A 22,461-nucleotide genomic window follows, 5' to 3' on the forward strand; every position below is an offset into this window, starting at 1 on the left:
GATTGAGCTCTCACATCCATGTTTTAGCCAAGGGATACATTTTTTATTCAACCATGACTCATGCACATAAGTAATCGCATGGTCTACTACAATACCCAAAGGATTTTCTGCTTTTTATTCCAAATAAGAATAAAATTCATTAATCCAAACCACTCTAGCAGACTATATCGAAGACCATGTCACTGGCTTGAAAATAAAACTTGATTCACAAACCTTTTAATAAGATGTAAAATAAGATAAAACACTCAATTAAGTTCCCCTTTTGGATTTGGGAACAAAACAGCTACCGGAACCATGAGCAGCTTTCCTTCTGAGTTTATCAAGAGGGGAGCCAGAGGTTGATCTGATGGCCCTTGTGTTGCGCCTATTGTAAAAAAATGGAAATAACTGCCAGTTTTCATGGTAATAATATGTGACTAGAGAAGGATTAACTGCCTAGATAAAAATGGCATTAAGAAAAAACATCCAGAGAGAACCAAGATGGCGGCATAGGTTAACGCCGGAGTTTGCTGCTTTGAACAACTACTTCAAAAGTGAAACCAAAAAACGGAAGGGACATCACCCAGAACCACAGGAACGCTGGCTGAGTGGAAGTCCTACAACTAGGAGGAAAGAGAAACGCATACGGACACTCAGAGGAGGCACAGTGCTGAAGTCAAATTTTGAGGTGCGGAGTGCGTGGAGCGGGCTGGCGGCGGAGGGCGCGGTTGGCGTTTTCAATCGGGAGGGAGTCGCAGAATCTGAGCTCCAGATCCGGGCGACTCTTTAGGGACCCAGACTCAAACGGGAGAAGCGGGACTGTCTGGCTTCGGTCAGAGCGAGTGCAGCTTTCTCTCTGAGCTTTGCAGCGGGTGCTGGGACTCAGAGAGGCAGAGCCCCTGGGGACAGGACTGAGAGCCGCCATAACTGCTCTCTCCGGCCCACCCTGTTGATCCTGTGCGACCCGCCCCGCCCAAGCCCTGCACACAGGCATTTGCCGGATAGCCTCAGGCAAAGGCTAGATTAGCACCTCCCTAGAGGACAGAAGTTCTCTCAAGGCAGACACAGCTGATTCTCATAGTCACCTGGCCTGGAGGTCAAACCCTCCCTGGTATTAGCTACAACAATCAAGATTTAACTATAAGACTGCGAACAAAGACCACTAGGGGGTGCACCAAGGAAGCATAACAAAATGCGGAGACAAAGAAACAGGACAAAATTGTCAATGGAAGATATAGAGTTCAGAACCACACTTTTAAGGTCTCTCAAGAACTGTTTAGAAGCCGCCGATAAACTTAATGAGATCTACAAGAAAACTAATGAGACCCTCGATCTTATATTGGGGAACCAACTAGAAATTAAGCATACACGGACTGAAATAACGAATATTATACAGACTCCCGACAGCAGACCAGAGGAGCGCAAGAATCAAGTCAATGATTTGAAATGCGAGGAAGCAAAAAACACCCAACTGGAAAAGCAAAATGAAAAAAGAATCCAAAAATGCGAGGCTAGTGTAAGGAGCCTCTGGGACAGCTTCAAGCGTACCAACATCAGAATTATAGGGGTGCCAGAAGATGAGAGAGAGAAAGATATTGAAAACCAATTTGAAGAAATAATGACAGAAAACTTCCCCCACCTGGTGAAAGAAATGGACTTACAGGTCCAAGAAGCGCGGAGAACCCCAAACAAAAGGAATCCAAAGAGGACCACACCAAGACACATCATAATTAAAATGCCAAGAGCAAAAGATAAAGAGAGAATCTTAAAAACAGCAAGGGAAAGAAACTCAGTTACCTACAAGGGAATACCCATACGACTGTCAGCTGATTTCTCAACAGAAACTTTGCAGGCCAGAAGGGAGTGGCAAGAAATATTCAAAGTGATGAATACCAAGAACCTACAACCAAGATTACTTTATCCAGCAAAGCTATCATTCAGAATTGAAGGTCAGATAAAGAGCTTCACAGATAAGGAAAAGCTAAAGGAGTTCATCACCACCAAACCAGGATTATATGAAATGCTGAAAGGTATCCTTTAAGAAGAGGAAGAGGAAGAGGAAGAGGAAGAAAAAGGTAAAGATACAAATTATGAACAACAAATATGCATCTATCAACAAGTGAATCTAAGAATCAAGTGAATAAATAATCTGATGAGCAGAATGAACTGTTGATTATAATAGAATCAGGGACATAGAAAGGGAATGGACTGAATATTCCTGGGGGGGAAAGGGGTGTGGGAGATGCGGGAAGAGACTGGACAAAAATCGTGCACCTATGGATGAGGACAGTGGGTGGGGAGTGAGGGCAGAGGGTGGGGCGGGAACTGGGAGGAGGGGAGTTATGGGGGGGAAAAAAAGAGGAACAAATGTAATCATCTGAACAATAAAGATTTAATTAAAAAAATAAAAATAAAAATAAAATAAAATAAAATAGGCTATTAAGGAGAAAAAAAAAAAAAAAAAAAAAAAAAAAAAAGAAAAAACATCCAAAATGCACAAATTCCTACTTAATGCCTGTAATATTAGAAGATGGCTTTCTTTATAGAAAACACAATTAGTATTAATGTGTTTCATTATAACTTTCTAAAAGAAAAATAATTTAGTATCAATAGGTCATTTTATTTATTGTTTAGAAATTAAAAAATGAATCACATATTCACTTTTCTTTTCCTCTACTACAGTAGTTTATGCAGGAATGGGTTAAAGACAGGATTATGGCTGTTTTCTTTCCCTCTAGTTCTTTGTTTTTGGGGGGGCTGTGGTGTCAAGACTAATGGAAAATTCTTTAATTAGTCGTCTTGGACACAGCTTCCATTTTACTTCAATAGGAGGTTTCTTTGCAGAAAACCAATGGTTTGTGTCCATCAGAACCTTTTGACTGCTTTCCTTTGTACTAGCCAGAAAACGAAAGCACAGTCTGAATACCACTCTTCTAAAGAATGAATGAGCGTAATCTCTTATAGCTTTCATGAAACTAGAGGGATTAGTGTAGTATGCAATCCAGTACCATACTATACTTCAAGTATTTTCAATTACTTGGCACCATTGGAGGTGACGTCCACAGCTCAGTAAGAAGGCTACTGCTGGCATAACGGCTTCTCCATGTCTCAGCACATGGTCTTGGCATTAATAATCCATCGTGAAGTGATTTGCAGTGCACACGGGTGACATTTGATTATGTTAAAGGCATTGCAGGAATGAGCATGTAGGCTCTCCCAGGCCAAATGCTGGCAAAAACAGGATGAAATGTTATATGGTGAAAATATCATTTAAGATGGTTTCTGAACTGACAAAGAAAAGTGCAAGGACATTGCTTTAGGGGGGATTTTTTTTCTGTTCTTTTTCCTTCCTGGTTTTTCTTTCTCAAATCATATTTTGGAGGGCCAAATGGGTTAAGGGGCCAGATTTGGCAGTCAATCACCCAAACACAATTTCAAAACATATTTGATTCAGGAAATTCTGGATCTTTTAAAGCGAGGATGTTATCAATCCTCCTGAGAACCTTAAAATATGATGATTTAAACATAAGGAAAAGGAGACCCTGAAATGATCAGAGAGATCACCAAGACTCCTCCCTGCTGAAAAGTTCAGTTTTTTCATTTTGTTTTCTATTTTTAAAAGACCACAAAGAGGATGTTGAATGTATTTCCTAAGGGAAGTCCTATCATTTTGGGTAGAAATTTATGAGACAATTTAAAACTTCATAGTTCTCAAAGTAGCAAAAACAAAAACAAGAGCATAGAATGTCTTACTTTGATGCCTCTAATCCATTCACGAATCTGTCAAATGCATTATATTCTAGACTAGAGGCCCAGTGCATGAAATTCGTGCATGGGAGGGGGGAAGGTCCCTCAGCACGGCCTGCACCCTCTTGCAATCCGGAATCCCTTGGGCGATGTCTGACTGCCGGTTGAGGCCCGATCCCATGATTGGGCCCAAACCGGCAGTCGGACATCCCTCTCGCAATCCAGGACCGCTGGCTACTAACCATTGGCCTACCTACCTGCCTGTCTGATCACCCCTAACCACTTGCCTGCCTGCCTCATTGTCCCTAATCGCCTCTGCCTGCCTGCCTGATTGCCCCTAACTGCCTCTGCCTGCCTGCCTGCCTGATTGCCCCTAACCACTTGCCTGCCTGCCTCATCACCGCTAACCCCTCTGCCTACCTGCCTGCCTGATCACCCCTAACCACTCGCCTGCCTGCCCAATTGCCCCTAACCGCCTCTGCCTGCCTGCCTCATTGCCCCTAACTGCTCGCCTGCCTGCCTGATCGCCCCTAACCACTCTGCCTCAGCCCCTGCCTCCGCAGCTTTGTCCGGAAGGACGTCTGGGAGGACATCCGGAAGGTTGTTCAGCTGTCCGGTCTAATTAGCATATTTTGCTTTTATTATTATAGATAGTTATAATTAGTGTACTTATTACATATGAACAAATATAATGCATACCTGGGTGTGAGTATGGCCAAATTTTGGTTATTCATGGTCATGGGTACAGAGTGGAGGCAAAGTTACTAATGTATAAATTAAATGCAGAGAGAATTAGAAGGATTTAAAAAAAAATCTTTACCCAAGAATATGTTTTTATTTCTTTTTAGAGAGAGGAAGGGAGAGCACACCTGAGAGAGAAAGAAACATTGATGTGAGAGAAAAGCATACATCCATTACCTTCTATACATGCCCTGACCAGTGATCAAACCCACAAACTGGGCATGTGCCTTGACTGGGAATTGAACCCACAACCTTTTTGGTGTACAGGACAATGCTCCAACCAGCTGAGCCACCTGGCCAAGGCTAGAAGATTTATTAAATCAGTACTTCCAAATTAATCCACTTGCAAAACTTTAACCACAGATGTGAGCTGACTTTAATGTTACTGACTTTTCCTTCTCAGCTCACTGTCTTGCAGAGTTAGGTGAAATATCTTAATTTATATATTAAACAGTATATAATAGTATATGCTACTTTGTATATCAATCAATATGTAAAAATGGACAAATATAAACTCATTGATTCTTGGGACTTGTCATTCATTCATTTAGCTACTCATTCAAAAAAATTTATTAGGCACTTACTATATACAAAGTACAGTGCTTAGCATTATAGAGATATAAGAATACAGACCCTGTCCCCGAGGCACTTACATTTTGTTATAGAGATAGAACATGCATAGCTGTAGCCTATGGTAAAAACAAACCCATAAAATATTAGAAGTGAAACTGATATAACTGCTTTGGGAAATCAGAGGAAGTAGAGAAATCTAGCACGGGGTTCAGGGAAAATTCATGAGGGATGTGACATTTGAGTGGAGTCCTGGGAGTTGGGCAGGGTTTGGACATGAAGAGAAGGTGGCAACAGCACTCACGAGCAGGTCACAGTGTGAGTGTGTAAGGGGCCAGAAGAGGTCAAGGCAAGAATGAAGAACAGTTAGAATGAATCACTGAGTGTCAGGAGAAGAATTCAGGGAGATAAAGCTGGAAAAAAATGTTAGGGACAATCGTATTATCTTTATTGACAGATTACAAAATTTAGTGTATAATAAGAAGGTAATAGGGAACTATTGAGGTCTTTTTAAAAAAGAACTTTTTAGTTTGAAATGAATTCTGATTTATAGAAGAGTTTCAAAGATAATACAAAGAGTTCTCAGGATATTTCAATATCATTTAAGTTTTCATGTTTAAAAATATAATTGTTTATGTAGTATTCCTATATTATGTTCCTATAATTGCATCCCTTTTCTCATGCTTAGTGTAGTATATGTGTTGGTTTTTTTCTTACTCAGAAATGCCAAAGACTTGTCTTCCTTATTTATCTTTTCAAGTAGTTTTTGGTTTTGTTTACCTGGTTTGTCAGTTCTTGCCTTACTTCATTAACTCCACCAAAGCTACCCTCATGTATATTCAGTCTATGTTAAAACAAACACATGGTTATATTAATGTACAAATGCTATATCAAATAAAGTCCCCTGATCCATCTTTTAAGCAGAATGCTGAGTCTTACACAGTCACAGAGCTAAGTGATTCTTTTGTCCTGGTTCTGCTTGGAATATGATTGACCATTTCAAAATAAAAATCTGTGCTTTTCTTTAACTCAAAGAAAATTGCTTCCATTATTTATTTCTACCTAGCTATTTCCTTTATCTCTTTCTAGAACTAATATTAAATTAATTAGAGGCCCGATGCACGAAATTCATGCAAAGGGCTCAGCCCTTGCAGCCATGACTGCTTCAGCTGGTCTTTGGAACCCCTGCAGCCTTGGCCGGCCCTCACAGCCCTGGCTTCATCTGGATGGTTGTCAAGGCTGTCGGTCATTCTGCTGTTTGGTCTAATTAGCATATGAGCTATTTATTATTTAGGATGTTTACCTCCAGATTTATCCCCATGTCTCCTGTACTATATTTTTTAATCTCTTGTCTTGTGCTCTAAGTTCTAGAAGACTTACTTTACTATTTATTTATTTTTTTACTTTGTTATCTTTTACTAATTTGGCTGTGATCTATGTCCACTCATCTACTTACTCCTCTTTTATTTATTTATTCTTCTAGTTTGGCAGTCATATTTTAAATTTCCTGTTCCCTACTTACTTCTTTTATCATAGACTAGAGGCCCGGTGCACAGAATTCATACATGGGTAAAGTCCCTAGGCCTGGCTGGCGCCAGGGCCAATCAGAGCCTTCTGGCTGCTGACCAGGGCCTTCTTTCCTTCATTCTGCGCTGTGCCTTGGTGGTCAGCGCATGTCACAGCAAGTGGTCGAACTCCCAAGGGGACAATTTGCACATTAGCCTTTTATTATATAGGATATTTTAGGGATAAATAGCTTCTCACAATTTTTTGAGGATACTCATTGTGATACTCTCTTATGTCCTTCGCTACTTGAATTATTTCTGTTCTTTTGTTTGCTTGCCTTGAACTTTTCTCTTATTCTTTTAGCTTTCCTCAAATGTTTAGTGATCTTTAGTCCACTGACATTCATGGACAAAGAAACTGATTTGTTTAGGTGGCTCTCAAAAGCCCACTCGGTGGTGAGTAGGTCTGTTTCCCGAGGAGGTCTCCCCTGAAACAGGAAGTCTGATGGAGACTATTACTTTACTGTGGGCAGGTTTCACCTTAGAACATTTGAAGATGGTACTACAGAGCCACATGGGTTAGAGAATCCCTTCTGCAGTGGCTGCCTTTCTTTCCCCTCCCCTGCCTGTCTTTCTTGTCTAAGTGTCTGGGGTTACAACAAGCTCTGTTCTGAGGCTTCTAGACCCACTTTCACATCATTCTCATCAAGCAATTCACTTTCATTGACCAGAGGTCAAAATCCACTGGTGACTATTGCTCAAGGTAGAAGGCAAGACCTCACTGGCTGGCTGGGTCAGCAGGTTTGAAAGCAGTTTTTAAATTAGCCTTAAATTACCTCTTACTACTACTGCCAGAATACTTTCTGAAACACATGTGAATATATCATTCTCCTGCTCAGGTGCTGATTTTATATAGAATAAAACCTGTTGTCCTTTACAAAGCATGAAGATCCCTTATGGTTTGATATGGGTATCTGACCATCATCTCCCACCACTTCCCTGCCACAGACAAAGGAAAACTCCCAAAATTCTGAAAGTGGGTGTGGTTTTTGTCACTCCATGCCCTTGCATTCACCATTCTCTATGCTGAGGATGTCATCTCTCCTTTACCTACTGGCAAAGACACCCTCAACTGCAGATCTTGGCTTGTGATTGCATTCCTCATGAACCCTTCTTTGGCTTCCCTAGGCGTCAGGTTTGTGGGTCTATTTATGTAAACTATATTCTCTCCTCACTCCACAAAATATGTAAAATAGCATAAAACAGATACATGGTAATAGGATAAAATAAGTGAGACATACTAAGTTCAAAGGAACACTAGAGGTGGAAATATAAATAATATTAAGTATTACATGACATGGAGTTCTGTAGACTTACACTACAAAGAGATACACTGAAAAGTTGACTCTGGGCTTCCTGCTTGTCAAAGGTAAGAGGGAAACTTAAATGTTTATGAGTTTCACATTTTCCACAAACTATAATAAGGCGTTTTGCCAGTTATTGCAAATTGAGAGATAGTTTACTGTACTAAAAAGGCACTTACAAAGGTGACTGCTAAACTGAGAAGTTCCTTCCTTTATGCTTTTATTGACCCTCAAACACAATCCTATGTAGTTACTATAATATTTTGTACATTGATTCCCTCAAGGTGTGAACCATATCCTCATTACTTGGACTGATGCTGGATACTTCCTAGTCACTCAGTGAGTATTTGTTACACACACTTGATAACCAGATGTTGATTAGGCCAATGTTTTTGTGTGAGTAGGTGTACAACTAGAAATGAATCATCATTTACACCCCTCATAAACATCATAAAGATTCAACCACCTGAAGTCTTTCTAATAATTATCAAAACAATTGGAATACTAAATAAACACATTGCATGTATATCTCATGACTCCTGACCAATCCTGTGGATATTGTTCCTCATCTCAAAGTTGAGGAGATCAAGGAGTTAAATCAATTTCCCAAGAGTTAACAGTTATTTAGAGACAGAATTTGAACTTAGCACAAGTGCCTGAGCCCAGCCCTATAAATCTTAATCTTTGCTGTTGGTTCATGCTTTGGCATGTAGTAGATTGATTAGTACTTGATTACAAAATTCAGGAAAGTGGACACTATCTACTGGTGGAAGGGTCATGATGGAAGGACTTTACCAAAGTTCCTTTGTTCTTTAAGGTATATTCCAAAATATTTTCTGGGAAAAAGGCAGCAACTATCAGGCAAATAAAATGCTGTAAAATTCACTTTCAATAAAGAATTATTAGGGGATACCCTAATGTACAATATTTCCAGTTTAAAAAATTGAAATATCTGACCAATTTTCATATATATATATATATATATACACACACACACACACACACACACACACACACACACACACACACATCCTATATAATAAAGAGCTAATATGCTAATTAGACGAAAAGCAGAACAACCTTCTGGACAAAGCCAAGGCTGCGAGGGCCGAGCCCCTTGCACAAATTTCGTGCACTGGGCCTCTGGTACATATATATAATGGAATATGACACAGCTTTTTTTCATTGCAACCAAGAAAACTTACAATGTTGCCATTTTATTAAAGGGCTTACTCTATTTTAACTTTCACTGACCAACGTATGGTTGCTTCTTACCTGAAAGTTGCCGAAGCAGCTTCCCCCTGGAAGGGTCACATAACTCACAAAGGGAGGCCCAGGAGATGGCAGTGACTCATATACCACCACACCTTCACTGGGGAATGCAGCCCTCTGCTGCTGCTTGCTTTCCCAGAATTCCTGCAACATCGACACAACGTTCACTGAAAAAGACAAGAAAAATATCAGTTATTCAAAATGGACATACTCTGGCAAAACAAAGTTTTATTTGTGGGGTGCTTTTAGTTGTGAAAGAAACAAATATTACTTAACACAAATGTGTTTATTCATGAGTCTGGGTCAAGTGGCTTGGTGCTCTAATTCTAACCACATTGCAGTATTTTAAATTGACTTTACAATTTAATATCAAATTTAAAAATCTCACTCTTTCTTCTTTGAAAATTTGCCTTAATAAACTTTGTCCAGACCTATAATTACCCAGGGCCTCTGCTCCCATTTCTCATAGATTCTTAAACCTGCAAAGTGAAAGCCAAATTTGAAGGTAAAGATGTAAGCAGTGTAATTTTAACTGGGACTTGCCTATTATAAAGTTTAAGAGGAAAAAAGGCAGAAAGAAGAAAAGTCTTTCATGCTTCTCCCCACCCAATCTTAAGAATGAAAGGCAATTGTGTAATAAGCAGGAGGCTGGAAAAAGCCATAAGTGAAACTAATAACATGGAGACCTTGTTAAGGACCACGTCTGTTAGATGACTTCAGAAAACATGGTAATGGCTGGAGCCATGTGTTTTAGATTAAATGACCTGTGATAGCCTGCAGAATTTCCAGATCAAATTAGGTTGGTTTGTTTATCCTGTACTGCAAATTGAATTGTGGAAATTAACAAGGATAATAGAATTGTAGAACTTACGGGTCATGCAGGCAAAGCTCTGCCTAATGCAGGAATTCCCTGCTCAACGCTACTGACAGATGCCTGTGCCTGAACACGTGGAGAGGCCTGGTACTTGGCACACCTTGAGGCAGTCTATTTCAAGTGCTAATGGTTCTGACTGTGAAAAGGTCCTTTTGGGACTGAGCTGAAATCTGCTTTTCTGTAGAGTTCATTTCTGGGGCCCCCTAGAAGCTTATCCCCTTATCCACATGAGAGCCTACCACATAACTTGAAGGCAGTGAAGGGCGTCTGTTGTTTTTACCTGCCTGCCGTTGGATTCATTCCTCTCTTTGTGGAAATAGCACAAATGTTTTTCTTAAACAACTACTTTTCCTTCAACCTTGTCTTCTCCAGGGCTGAGGGTGGGAATTTGACCAAAGCCACGTCATCCACCGCCGGTAAGTCCAGGAATTTTGTTGGAAATGTTGGAAGACTAGATTCTTCTTTTTTCACTAGGGTTGCTAGGATGATAGGAGCTAAGTGTGCTGCTGCCCAAGCAAAGGGGAATCAAGTTGACAAGAAAACCAACGGAGAAGGGCAGAACCAATAGATGGAGAAAGACTAAGTCCTGACAGCAGACTTTGAGCTCCTGCACCAACACATCCGCTTTTTTCTTAAACCGTTTTGAACTGGTGTCTCTCACTTGCATATGAAAATATAATAATACAAACCACTTTTGATTTCCTTAAGTTCTAGATTAAATAATTTTTTATTCTGCCCTGGCCAGCTTTGCTAAGTGGTTAGATCATTGGCCTGATAAGGGCTGAGGGTTCGATTCCCAGCAAGGGCACCTAAGTCTATTGTAGGTTCCCCAGCCCCGGTAGGAATGCATGCGGGAGGCAACCAATCAATGTCTCTCTCTCTTTCTCTCTCTCTCTCTCTCTCCCTCTCTCTCCCTCTCGTTCTCTTTCTCCTTCTCCCCCTCCTCCCTTCCTTTCACTCTCTCTAGAAATCATTGGAAAAAAATATCCTTGGGTGAGAATTTAAAAAAATAATAATACTTTTGTTCTTTAAAGCATTTTTGTGTAGCGTAGGGTCTATATGCCCTTTGACATTCTCTGGAATTTCCTGGATGTACTTCAAAATGCTGGGTGTTGATATTTTTGAGGGAGTCAGGAGAGTCACATTGACCTGGAGGCAAAAACATTGCACAATCCCCTTTTAAACTGTTTCTAGAGCACCTGACTCCTTTACCTCACCCTAGGTCACAGATCAGTTTAACAGTATGTAGTTCAGGCAAATTATCGAGACATCTAAGGAATTGAAATCCTGTGTATATTTAAATACTGCAGTGTTTAGTTTTCTTTCTTTTCCTTTCCCCCCCGCCCCCACTTTATTGAGCTATATTGTGCAGTGTTTAGCTTTTAAGAAGTGGTTTGTAAAGAAACTGGGAAAATGGAAGACTACTAGAGGGGATAATTGAATTAAAATATAAAATACAAGTTGAAGTGGTCAAATTGAGATTGGTCACCTAGAGCTTTTCCATTCACTCAAAAATATTTGAAATGATATTTTCTACCAGTTAATGTAATTCAAAATAGATTTAGAACATTTATTTTATAAATTATATTTCTTCTGCTCACCCCCCTCCTTCCCTCCTTTTCCCCCCAAAAACAAGGATTTTGAACTGGTTGATTTGTGTTTCTACTTGCATTTGAACTCCAGAATTCAGCAGAGATGTCTTGAAGATTGAAGCCTAAAACCAAAGCCCGTGCCCTGTTGTTCTGATAGTCAGCAAAGCATATTAACCGCTATTTTAAGTAAGTTCATTGTTGAATGATGTTCAGCTGAGAACTAGAGTAGGAAGTTGAAGACTCATGATTATTTAGGTGAAATGAACACAAGAATTTTGGCACATAAAGCTATGTGAATTAAAGAGTTTGAAGGTAGGTACTCAGTAAAATTTCTACATGAATAAAAGTAGCAGATTTCACATTTTTCATTCTGCAACCTTGGAAGATTTCTTTGATGGTTTTATGTATGTCATCACCTCTAAAGAGTGCAACATATGTTCATGCACACACACAATCCATCTTCCTATTTCTATCTCCTCTGGATGACTGCAAAACCAGATGAATGGAGTGCAGAGGGAAGAAGTCCAGCTTGCTATTTGGAATTCCAAAGATCCAAATATCAGAGGATACTCTATTTATGAAAAACACGCTCCTCTATTTTTTTGAAGTATCAACAACAAGATTCATGGACAATATCAAAGAAAATATGAGCAGAGGGTCAAGAACTGCTCAAGAAAACCACCCAAGTTTGAAAATAGGCCCCAGAGTTTAGAGAACTGCAGTTGCACCTTCAATGCTCCGCAATGAACCTGCCTTCATGTTACAGAACAAACTCGGGCTCTCAAGCATGTGACATCTGGAGTGGCTCATCTGCACAGGTGCCCACTTCCACCTGAATCCTCAAGTCTTAAATGAATGTTTGCTGCTTCTCCTGGGCACTGTTATAGTAGTCATTGTCTTGACCTATTTTTTAGATGTTTTTTCTTTATGCACTCCTTCTCAGCTGCCATAAGTATGCTTAAGATGATGAATGAATGAATGAATCAATCAATCAAATGAAACACTCAATATTGAGGCTATTTTTGGATACTAATTATTAAAATTTTCCCATTATGGTCAAACTTCTAGAAAAAAAATTTCTTATGTTATAATCTATGTTTTCTTATTTTCCATTCATTTTTAACCTACTACCATCTGGCTTTCCTTTATTTTATCCCACTGAAACTACTCTGGCAAATATCACCAATTCCTAATTTTCAGTCCTTATTTACTTGACTTCTAACTGCATTTGACACAACTGATTAATTTCTTCTAGACAATCTCCTATCCCCAGGTTTTTCTAATAGCAGTCCTCTTGATCTGCTTCTCTATATCTGTCTCTCTAGTGGGTTTCTCTCCTTCTGCCCACCCCTAATGTTGATTTGCATGACAATCCTGTCCTTGTTTTTTTTTTTTTTTTTTTACTTCTCTCTGTTCTCCTCCAATGACAGAACCTACCTCCCTAACTTTATCTACCATAATATGCACTGACAGCTCCCAAACATTCTCTTGTAACTCCAGCTTTGTTAATAAATACTTCCATTTGTATGTTGCCCAGATTTAACATATTCCCAAACTCAGCTATTTTCTTTTCCATCAACTCTTCTCTTTCTCCCGAATTACTTAGAGTGTGATGTCACCTAAATCAGAAACCTTCATTTCCTCTCTCTCTAGCTAAATAAATGACCAAGATTTGTCAATTCCATATCCTGACATCTTCCATAGTCCCCACTTCTTCTCAGTTTATCCTGCCTTTGCTGCAGTGGCTCATAGCTCACCAAGTATATCACAATGCCTTTCTGATTCCAATCACCCTCCCATCCAACCCATCCTCTAATTGTTTCCAGGAAAATCTTTCTGAATCTCATAGCTGATCAAATCACTCACAGATTCTTAAATCCTTCCGTGAGTCCCTCATTACCTACAGGATAAATAACTCGTTGGCAAGGCATGGGAAACCCTATGTCTTGATATTCTTTCTCATTCCAAACTTCTCTCTTCAAATGACCTTCCAGGCTTCCACAGCCCCATGCTTCTTATGTTACTGGAAAGACCCGTATTTCCATTCTCTCCTTGGCGTGTCCTCTTTCCACTGTCTGTTGTCTTCTTTAATGGCACCTACTCTCTCTCTCTCTCTCTTTTTTTTTTTTAAGATTTGCCCCCAGTATCAACTCCTAAGAAATAAAACCAAAACAAAAAAAATATCTCTAACTCCTTGCTACAGAAACTGCAGTCCTCTGAGAAACAGCATGGATATCATTTGGGAACTTGTTAGAAAGACAGGATCTCTGGTCACACCCAGGCCCACTGTACCAGAATCTGCTTTCTTAACAAGGTTGCCAGGCAACCCGCTGCACGTTGAAGTTTGAGAAGTCCTGCTGTAGGAAGAAGTTATTCTCATCTCCCTTACCATGTACCCATTATATGCCAGGCACTATGCATTTTCTCATTTAATCCTTACAATGTTCCCCGAAAATAGGTTTTTATCATCCACAACTTATAGATAAGAAGTTCAAGATGCTCAGGGCACAGTCACACAGCTACTCAATTTTAGACCTGGGATTTTAAACCTAGTTCTTGCCTGAGTGTATAATACATGCTCTTCATTTATCCTGAGACACTCCCTAATTATGATGGAATTTAAGTTGTTTTCATGTATAAATAGTTCTCTTCAGAGGAAGAATTATATCATTTTCCTCACAATGTCTGGAACATAGTAGGAGCATAAACAATGTTAGCTGAGTATTTGAATGTCGTCAGAGGAATGGAAAATATGCTGCATTTGTGAGGCTGTTGGTAGGGGAGGCATAGGAGGCTCTTCATAAAAATCACTTCACTTAGCTCTTCCCAGGGGCTATTTTTCTGACATTTGTTCTTACAAAGTCAAAGGAAGCAAAAGCTCATATTTTTTCATACAAGTGATATGACATGTTTCCAGGTTGGCACTGTCACATGGAATGAGCAGTCTGCATGTATGTGGACAGGTATCCTGATGACCAATCTTCAGCCAGCACTTTGCCCTGGTTTAAAGCAATGGTATAAATATACCCACTGATTATGTGCTCAGAGGGGGCTGTAACTAGGCATCCCAGTAGAGTACCTTCTTTCAAGGAAAGATGGCTAAAAGAGAGACCACAAGAGAAACAAGAGGAAATGACAAAAGACTGAGGAGGGTGTTGACAGGGGGGTGTTAGCAAAAGTCAAGGTCAAGTCTGTGTGATGGTGCCCTCCACCTCAGGGCCAGGAAGTTATAGTCTGGAACACATCATTTTTGGTCAGGCATTATTTCTCCCAAACCTTAGTAAAGTTCTTTTTCAAAAGTTTCTACTTTGTCTCAATGGACACTAAAAGAAACTGTCGTTATTCTAAGAATAATAGCATAAAAATCCAGTTCCTTTTTGTGAATAAGACACCGGAGCTTCCTCTCCCAACCATCATCTGCAAGCCAGGAAGAGGGCTCTCACTAAGTACCGAAGCTTTCAGAAATTTGAAGTTCCTAGCCTTAAGAACTGTGAGAAATAAATTTCTGTTGCTTAAGCTGCCCAGACTATGGCATTTTGTTACATCAGCCCGAGCTGACTAAGATAAATCTCTTTGGCAGTTTTAAATATTTTGTGTAGTGACACCAAGACAATTTGCTATGCAGTTTATAGACTATTTTGTGTGGCTATTTTCTTTTTCACTGTGTTTTGAAATTTCTTCATGACAGATTTTTCGGAGTGGTAATTAGATCCCCAAGCAAGTCTCTCATAAATGATGTTTTCATTTTCCCCTTCCTTAAGTTTCTTTCTGATTATAAAGTTCAGCATTGAGGGATTCACAGGAGACATTTGACCAATGAAGACATCCAGCGATGTTAACCCCTTCACTATCCACCCTTTGACTCACTCTAGCAGGAATCCTCAATCAGCTTCAGCAAAGGCTAAATCTATCAAGTCAGATTTGGCTGGACGTCCTTCTGGCCAGAAGAACGAAACACCTTGTGATGGTTCATCCTGTAGAGCAGTTTTCTGGAAATTAACTCACAGCAGACTGTGAGAGTCAGGCTAGGGGCTCTGGTTCATTCTTCTCTAGAGCTTCCTTGGTATCCAGCACAGGGCTATTCATCTAGAAGCAGTTGTTAAATTCATTTGAAATCTAAGAAAACTCCACATATCTGAACAGTTTGAGTGCAACTGAATGAACGTATAGAAGGTAAGTGAAGTCACTATGATTCATGGAGAGATCAGCACTTCCTTCTGGAATGGCAAGTTTCATGTATAAACCACCATGGTGCCCACACAGCATGGAGGTGGTGGTAGCAGCCATTCTTCAGCTGGAGATGATGGAGTATATGCAGAAGGATGAAGCCTGGTCAGAGGAGACAAGGGATAGCTAGCCACTTGGCAGTTGGGGCTTGACCTTTGTAATAAGTAGGGCTTAGGAAAATCCCAAATGGGGGATGATGAGTACTCTTGTCTCACAGTACCCAAAATAATATATTCACAGTACAATTGTGAACAAAATGTTAAAGTGCTACAATATAGAACAGAGATTGATTTTAAAGTGATTGATTTTAGATTCTCACAGCCACTTGGCCTGGAGGTCAAACCCTCCCTGGTATTAGCTACAACAATCAAGGCTTAACTACAAGACTGCGCACAAAGACCACTAGAGGGTGCACCAAGAAAGCATAACAAAATGCGGAGACAAAGAAACAGGACAAAATTGTCAGTGGAAGATATAGAGTTCAGAACCACACTTTTAAGGTCTCTCAAGAACTGTTTAGAAGCCGCCGATAAACTTAATGAGATCTACAAGAAAACTAATGAGACCCTCGATGTTATATTGGGGAACCAACTAGAAATTAAGCATACACGGACTGAAATAACGAATATTATACAGACTCCCGACAGCAGACCAGAGGAGCGCAAGAATCAAGTCAATGATTTGAAATGCGAGGAAGCAAAAAACACCCAACCGGAAAAGCAAAATGAAAAAAGAATCCAAAAATGCGAGGATAGTGTAAGGAGCCTCTGGGACAGCTTCAAGCGTACCAACATCAGAATTATAGGGGTGCCAGAAGATGAGAGAGAGCAAGATATTGAAAACCTATTTGAAGAAATAATGACGGAAAACTTCCCCCACCTGGTGAAAGAAATGGACTTACAGGTCCAAGAAGCACGGAGAACCCCAAACAAAAGGAATCCAAAGAGGACCACACCAAGACACATCATAATTAAAATGCCAAGAGCAAAAGACAAAGAGAGAATCTTAAAAACAGCAAGAGAAAGAAACTCAGTTACCTACAAGGGAATACCCATACGACTGTCAGCTGATTTCTCAATAGAAACTCTGCAGGCCAGAAGGGAGTGGCAAGAAATATTCAAAGTGATGAATACCAAGAACCTACAACCAAGATTACTTTATCCAGCAAAGCTATCATTCAGAATTGAAGGTCAGATAAAGAGCTTCACAGATAAGGAAAAGCTAAAGGAGTTCATCACCACCAAACCAGGATTATATGAAATGCTGAAAGGTATCCTTTAAGAAGAGGAAGAGGAAGAAAAAGGTAAAGATACAAATTATGAACAACAAATATGCATCTATCAACAAGTGAATCTAAGAATCAAGTGAATAAATAATCTGATGAACAGAATGAACTGGTGATTATAATAGAATCAGGGACATAGAAAGGGAATGGACTGACTATTCTTGGGGGGGAAAGGGGTGTGGGAGATGCGGGAAGAGACTGGACAAAAATCGTGCACCTATGGATGAGGACAGTGGGTGGGGAGTGAGAGCGGAGGGTGGGGCGGGAATTGGGAGGAGGGGAGTTATGGGGGGGGGGGGGAAAAGAGGAACAAATGTAATAATCTGAACAATAAAGATTTAATTAAAAAAAAGTGATTGATTTTAAAACTTAAAAATTGATGATACAATAATTAAATCAATAGAATGAAAAAAGTAGATGAATTTGGGCTGAAAAGGTCAGGAAAAATCTGCATAAAAGTGGGGCCTACACAGAGCCATCTCAGAGACACCAGATGGAGACTAGGATAGGAGAAGAGGAACTGTGCTCCCAAAGGAGAGAGGGTGGTATTTGACAAAAAAGAGTAAGAGAACTACTAATGCCTCAGCTGAGGGATTGTATAAGGGAGTGATGGGAAAGGGTGCCATGAGAAAGGGAGTACGATTTAGTAAGAGACGGGTAAGGGGACTTAGCTCCTTTTAATGATTGAAAACCAACCCCATTGTCCTGGGGTCCCAGCTATGCCCAAGAGGGAGAGAAAACCAGGAGCAGAGAATGCCCTTTTTCCCTTGCTAACACGACATGCTGCCTGTGGTGGTCCATCCAGGAAGAGGAAGGGCCCAGGCACTTGGAGAGAACGTGTGGTTGCTCTTTTGCATCTGGGTTATCACAAGAAGCATGTTTCTCAGGGAGGAGCTTGGGCAAAAAAAAAGTCTTTTAAGTGAGGAGGAGGTGAATCAAGCAAGAGAGTCTTGCTTCCTGGAAAGAGCACGGAGTCCCATCGGAGAAGGAAATCAATAACTGGCACTCAGAAGGCTTTTATCCTAAAAATACAGCGCTTGCCATTTTCACAGACTGAACACAATGGAGATGCCGGTCGGGACCCATGATCTATGTTTTCATACGGGAATTCTGCAAATGTAGTGGATGCAAATGCCCCATGGATTATGGAGTATGTCACAGAAGAGTCCTCAAGTAAAGGCACTGGTTCAAACACAATAAAATTCAGACCACATCTTGTCTCTCCACCTTTTATCAACAGGCAGGCAATTTGTTTAGTAGTTAAAATTATGGACTCAGGAGCCAGAATGCCTGAATTTGATTCCTGTTTCTACCAGTGTCAGGTACCGACCTAACTGCCCCAGGTTTGTCTGTAAATGCAGTACTTACATCACAGGGTTGCTGTAAGGCTCAAAATGAAAAATGCTCAGAATAGAGAGCTTAATATAGTAAGTTCCAGAGTGTTAGCTATTATTTGTGGTAAGAGACGGTGAAGGAAGAAATGAAAAGGCCTGCGTATATACTTGCATGCTGCATCTTTGAAGTGGACTGTTCCTGGTTTAGAAACCATATCATTAAACCTTCTAAAAATAGGCGATAAGTCTGAAAATTCTCTAATTGTATACATTGTGCTATTTAATTTATTTCCAAAGTATGTGGAGAGTTCAGAGATGGAAAAGAGAAAGCTCTTTTGATATCACTCACCAGTAAAGTCAAAACTTCATTATAGCCAGAAAATAGGTGAAATGGTACATGTCTCAAAATTGGAAATATGGATGTTTATCCCAATTTTTTTACTTTCTAATGAATGTTAAAGGCAATAGACCTGCTCTTAGCAAAAACTGCAGAAAGTATCTAACTTTTATTTTAACTTAATGTTTAACGACTGCTTATGCTTCAGGAAAGTAGAAATATTATAGTTCATTGCCCAGTTCAATTACCTAATATAAGTCCTGCATGGAAGACAATAATTTGTCTGCAAAAAGGAATCATAAAAGTATGTTATAAATCTATCAGAAAAGAAGAACCAATTTTCCTTATGCCTTATATGAGAAAAAATCCTAGCTGGGTAAAATGTACCCTGCCAAAAACAATTAAAGACAAATTGAAAAGGCTACCATTTAAGGATACATCATTAAGAGGCTTTCTCGATGACTAACATATTTTCAAATTGATTTTTTGCCTCCAAACAGATGGATTTATGTTCTGTAATATTTTAATATAACCTTTAATTAAATTAGCCTTAGCAGATGATATTTTAAAGTTAATTAGTACTTTCTATGCTTGCAATTTAATAATCTAAAACGTGTTCTTGCCAATGTGCTATTCTAGTTTTGTTGAGGAAAAAAATACAAAAACAAGAAAAGGACCCCCAAATCATTTGGGTTAAGCTCAAGGTATGATGCAATTTGCCATTCATGCAAAATGGGCTGCAAAATAGGGTACCTTCGCTTTGTGTGCTGGGCTTGGTGAACCACCAGCCAGCTGTCTAATCATTTATAACCATCCTCAGGTTTTGCCAAGTTTTGGCCACATAATGGAATCTTGCTGACACAGCTCGCATGTCGGGTACAATGTATCGGAAACTTGGGCCTCTTTTTCTTTTGTGTAGACACTTTCTAAAGGTGGTCACAGCCACATAGCAGGACTGAGACGCTTGGAGTCCTGCTTTGCTCCCAGCAGAGAAACTATCTTTTGGGAACACTCCTGTCAGTGCTCAACTCCTTCCTTCAGCTCTGTCTCTTCTTTTGTTGGCTTTTTCTTCTCTTCTGGTCCCCATCCTCTACCCCGAACACTTTTTCAAGGGAATCATGATCCTTTACAAAGTGTTTTACAAAGTTAAGCAAATTCTCCAAAATATGCAAGAAGAATATCATTCTTTTTGGTTTAGTTTTCATTTTTAAAATTTAAAGTGATGAACTTTGGTGGGAAGAAATTTAACATTTATTTTTCTGTATCTTTGGAAGTACATGGTGATATTTTTTAAAGGCAGAGGGGAGAGAATATGAAGGGGCAAGAGGGGGTTGCAAAGACAAATGAAAAAAAAAGTCATTAAGTATAGCAGGAGTAAACCTCAGCAGCAAGTTGAGTTCCCATGTGTGGAGTATACGTGCACCTTAGGTAAGATGATGTCGTATATCACAAAAGCCACGTAAAATAAAAACCTAATGTAATCTATTAACCAATCAGGAAGACTGTATCTTTTCGTGTTCCATCGGGCCCTGCTAATGCTCTGTATTTAAGAGACTTTGTAGGACTGTTGATTTTAGATTACCAACCAAGGACTAAACAAACAAACAAACAGCAAAAAAACAACAAAACAAAACACATTACTTCACTGACCAGTTCTGTTTAGTTAAAATAGTCAAATCTTTGCAAATTTGGCCGTACACATATAACGTATCATCCCTGGGAACAATCGTTATAAAAAAGCTCTTCAAAACCCAGCCACAGTTATTTAATGAGGGTTTATGTTCAAGGAACAGAGTTTGGGCCAAAAGAGGATGGTGAAGGGCCCTTGGTCCCTCACAGTTGAGGGAGGGCAGACCCTGAGGGTATGAGGATTGGCAACCTGAGTCACCGTACCAAGGCAGTTGGTATGTGGGATGATTCAGGCTGTTCTACCAAGGCCAACCTGAGGCAGTGCTCAAGGAAGTCGCCTGAGGGCTGTGTTTATTTCAGAACCCCCTCTTACTCCATGCTCCCTCCAGTCTCATCTGACTGTCAAATTAACCCTGCATGCATGTAGGCTGTGATTAAGGTGTCAGGGGATGACGACTTAGAACAGTGGTTCTCAACCTTGGCTGCACATTAGAATCACCTGGGAATCTTTTTAAAATTCTGATTTCTGGGCCTCATCCTCCGGAAATTCTGTTTCTTTGTTATGGGGTGAGGCCACAACATTAGTAACGAAGAAACAGAATTTCTGGAGGATGAGGCCCAGAAATCAGGATTTTAAAAAGATTCCCAGGTGATTCTAATGTGCAGCCAAAGCTGAGAACCACTGACTTAGAAGGTCTGGTTATGGTTTATTTCATCATAAAGAACAGCACCTGACAATAGGAAAAATCTTCCCCCGGTTGTGAAAGAGGAAATCAACCAACCAACAATCAGAACAGGTCTGCTGGGCACCTGCTAGGTACTGGTTCCATGGGAGGCACCTTGGGGGTTCATGGACCTGCAAGCTGTGACTTTGCCCTCCTGAGATTTCCAACTTAGGTGTGGACAAAAACATGCCAGTGAGGCCATAACTCACAGTGCGGAGCCACATGAGAGAAATATAAACTACACAGTACAGGCCGTAAGCGCCAAACGAGTGGTGACTAAATGATGGGTTCCCACAGCTGCCTAACAGGATGAGATCAAAATAGGGATCAACTGATTATCATCGCAACAGGGAAAAAACCCAAACCATAATTCAAACAGCATTCCATGGACACCAGAGAGAGAATGGAGAAAACTTCAGGGAGTGTAATAATTGCCTATTTTGTCAGTATTAAACTTTCAATAGGATTCTCTTTATTTCTTTTTCTTTTAAAATAAGATTGTTTTAACTACCTTACACTAAACTTACATGAGCATTTGAACATGGAGGAAAAGAAATGAGTCTTTGGGGTTAAAACTTCACTGTGAAGTGTATTAAATAAAGAAGATTCTTTTATGAAAGGCTTCTAAAGTTGTCTTACATTTCTTAAATCAATCTGTAGCACATAATCAGTAAAACCGTATCATTTAAACAGAAAATTCATAACTTAGAAACTCACCCTTGGGCAGCTGTATCCTATTATGGGCTGTAACTTAACACATGAGTTTCAGAAGTTGTTAAAGTTTGAGTTCAGGCTAACAAATCTTAACTGTTAAAAAAAAAAGCCTATGTTAAGAGACAGCAGACCATGAAGAGGCACCTGATTTGATCACCGGATGAATGTCAATCACATTTTATTTTGATTTGTTAAATCTTATTTATACATTGAGAAATAAATATACTAGGACAGATATGGCCATTAAGTGCTCAAGAAGCCACTTAGTTTTTTTCCATTTAAAAAAATTTTCCTCTGGGACTGAGACTTTCAGTATTTAAACTCTGCCAAATGTGTATTTACTGAAAAAAAGGAGAAGGGTGCTTATCCCAGTGATATCTGAACTGAAATCTGCATTTTCAAATAAAAATAGTTGTTATTATCTCAGCATAAATTTTTAAAGTAAAATTGGCATCAGTAAACCAGATGTCCACAGTTCAAATTATTGTAATTATGATTCAATAATTTCTCTAAAATGAGCTTGTGAGCAGTGAAGGTTCTTTTAACCATATTCTTCCAGACATGCT

At 39.7% G+C, this 22,461-nt stretch overlaps 1 protein-coding gene across 1 annotated transcript in view; it reads right to left on the minus strand.

Moving 5' to 3' along the window:
• The window catches only part of LIX1 (limb and CNS expressed 1), a 49,406-nt gene that overhangs the window by 22,115 nt on the left and 4,830 nt on the right, over positions 1–22,461 (minus strand). Inside the window, exon 2 of the mRNA XM_036309792.1 lies at positions 9,182–9,345. Within this exon, the coding sequence (XP_036165685.1) occupies positions 9,182–9,345 (164 nt within the window). The remainder of the gene's footprint in view (positions 1–9,181; positions 9,346–22,461) is intronic.

The sequence above is a fragment of the Myotis myotis genome, unplaced genomic scaffold (genome assembly GCF_014108235.1).
Source record: "Myotis myotis isolate mMyoMyo1 unplaced genomic scaffold, mMyoMyo1.p scaffold_m19_p_5, whole genome shotgun sequence".
Taxonomy (NCBI): Eukaryota; Metazoa; Chordata; class Mammalia; order Chiroptera; family Vespertilionidae; genus Myotis; species Myotis myotis.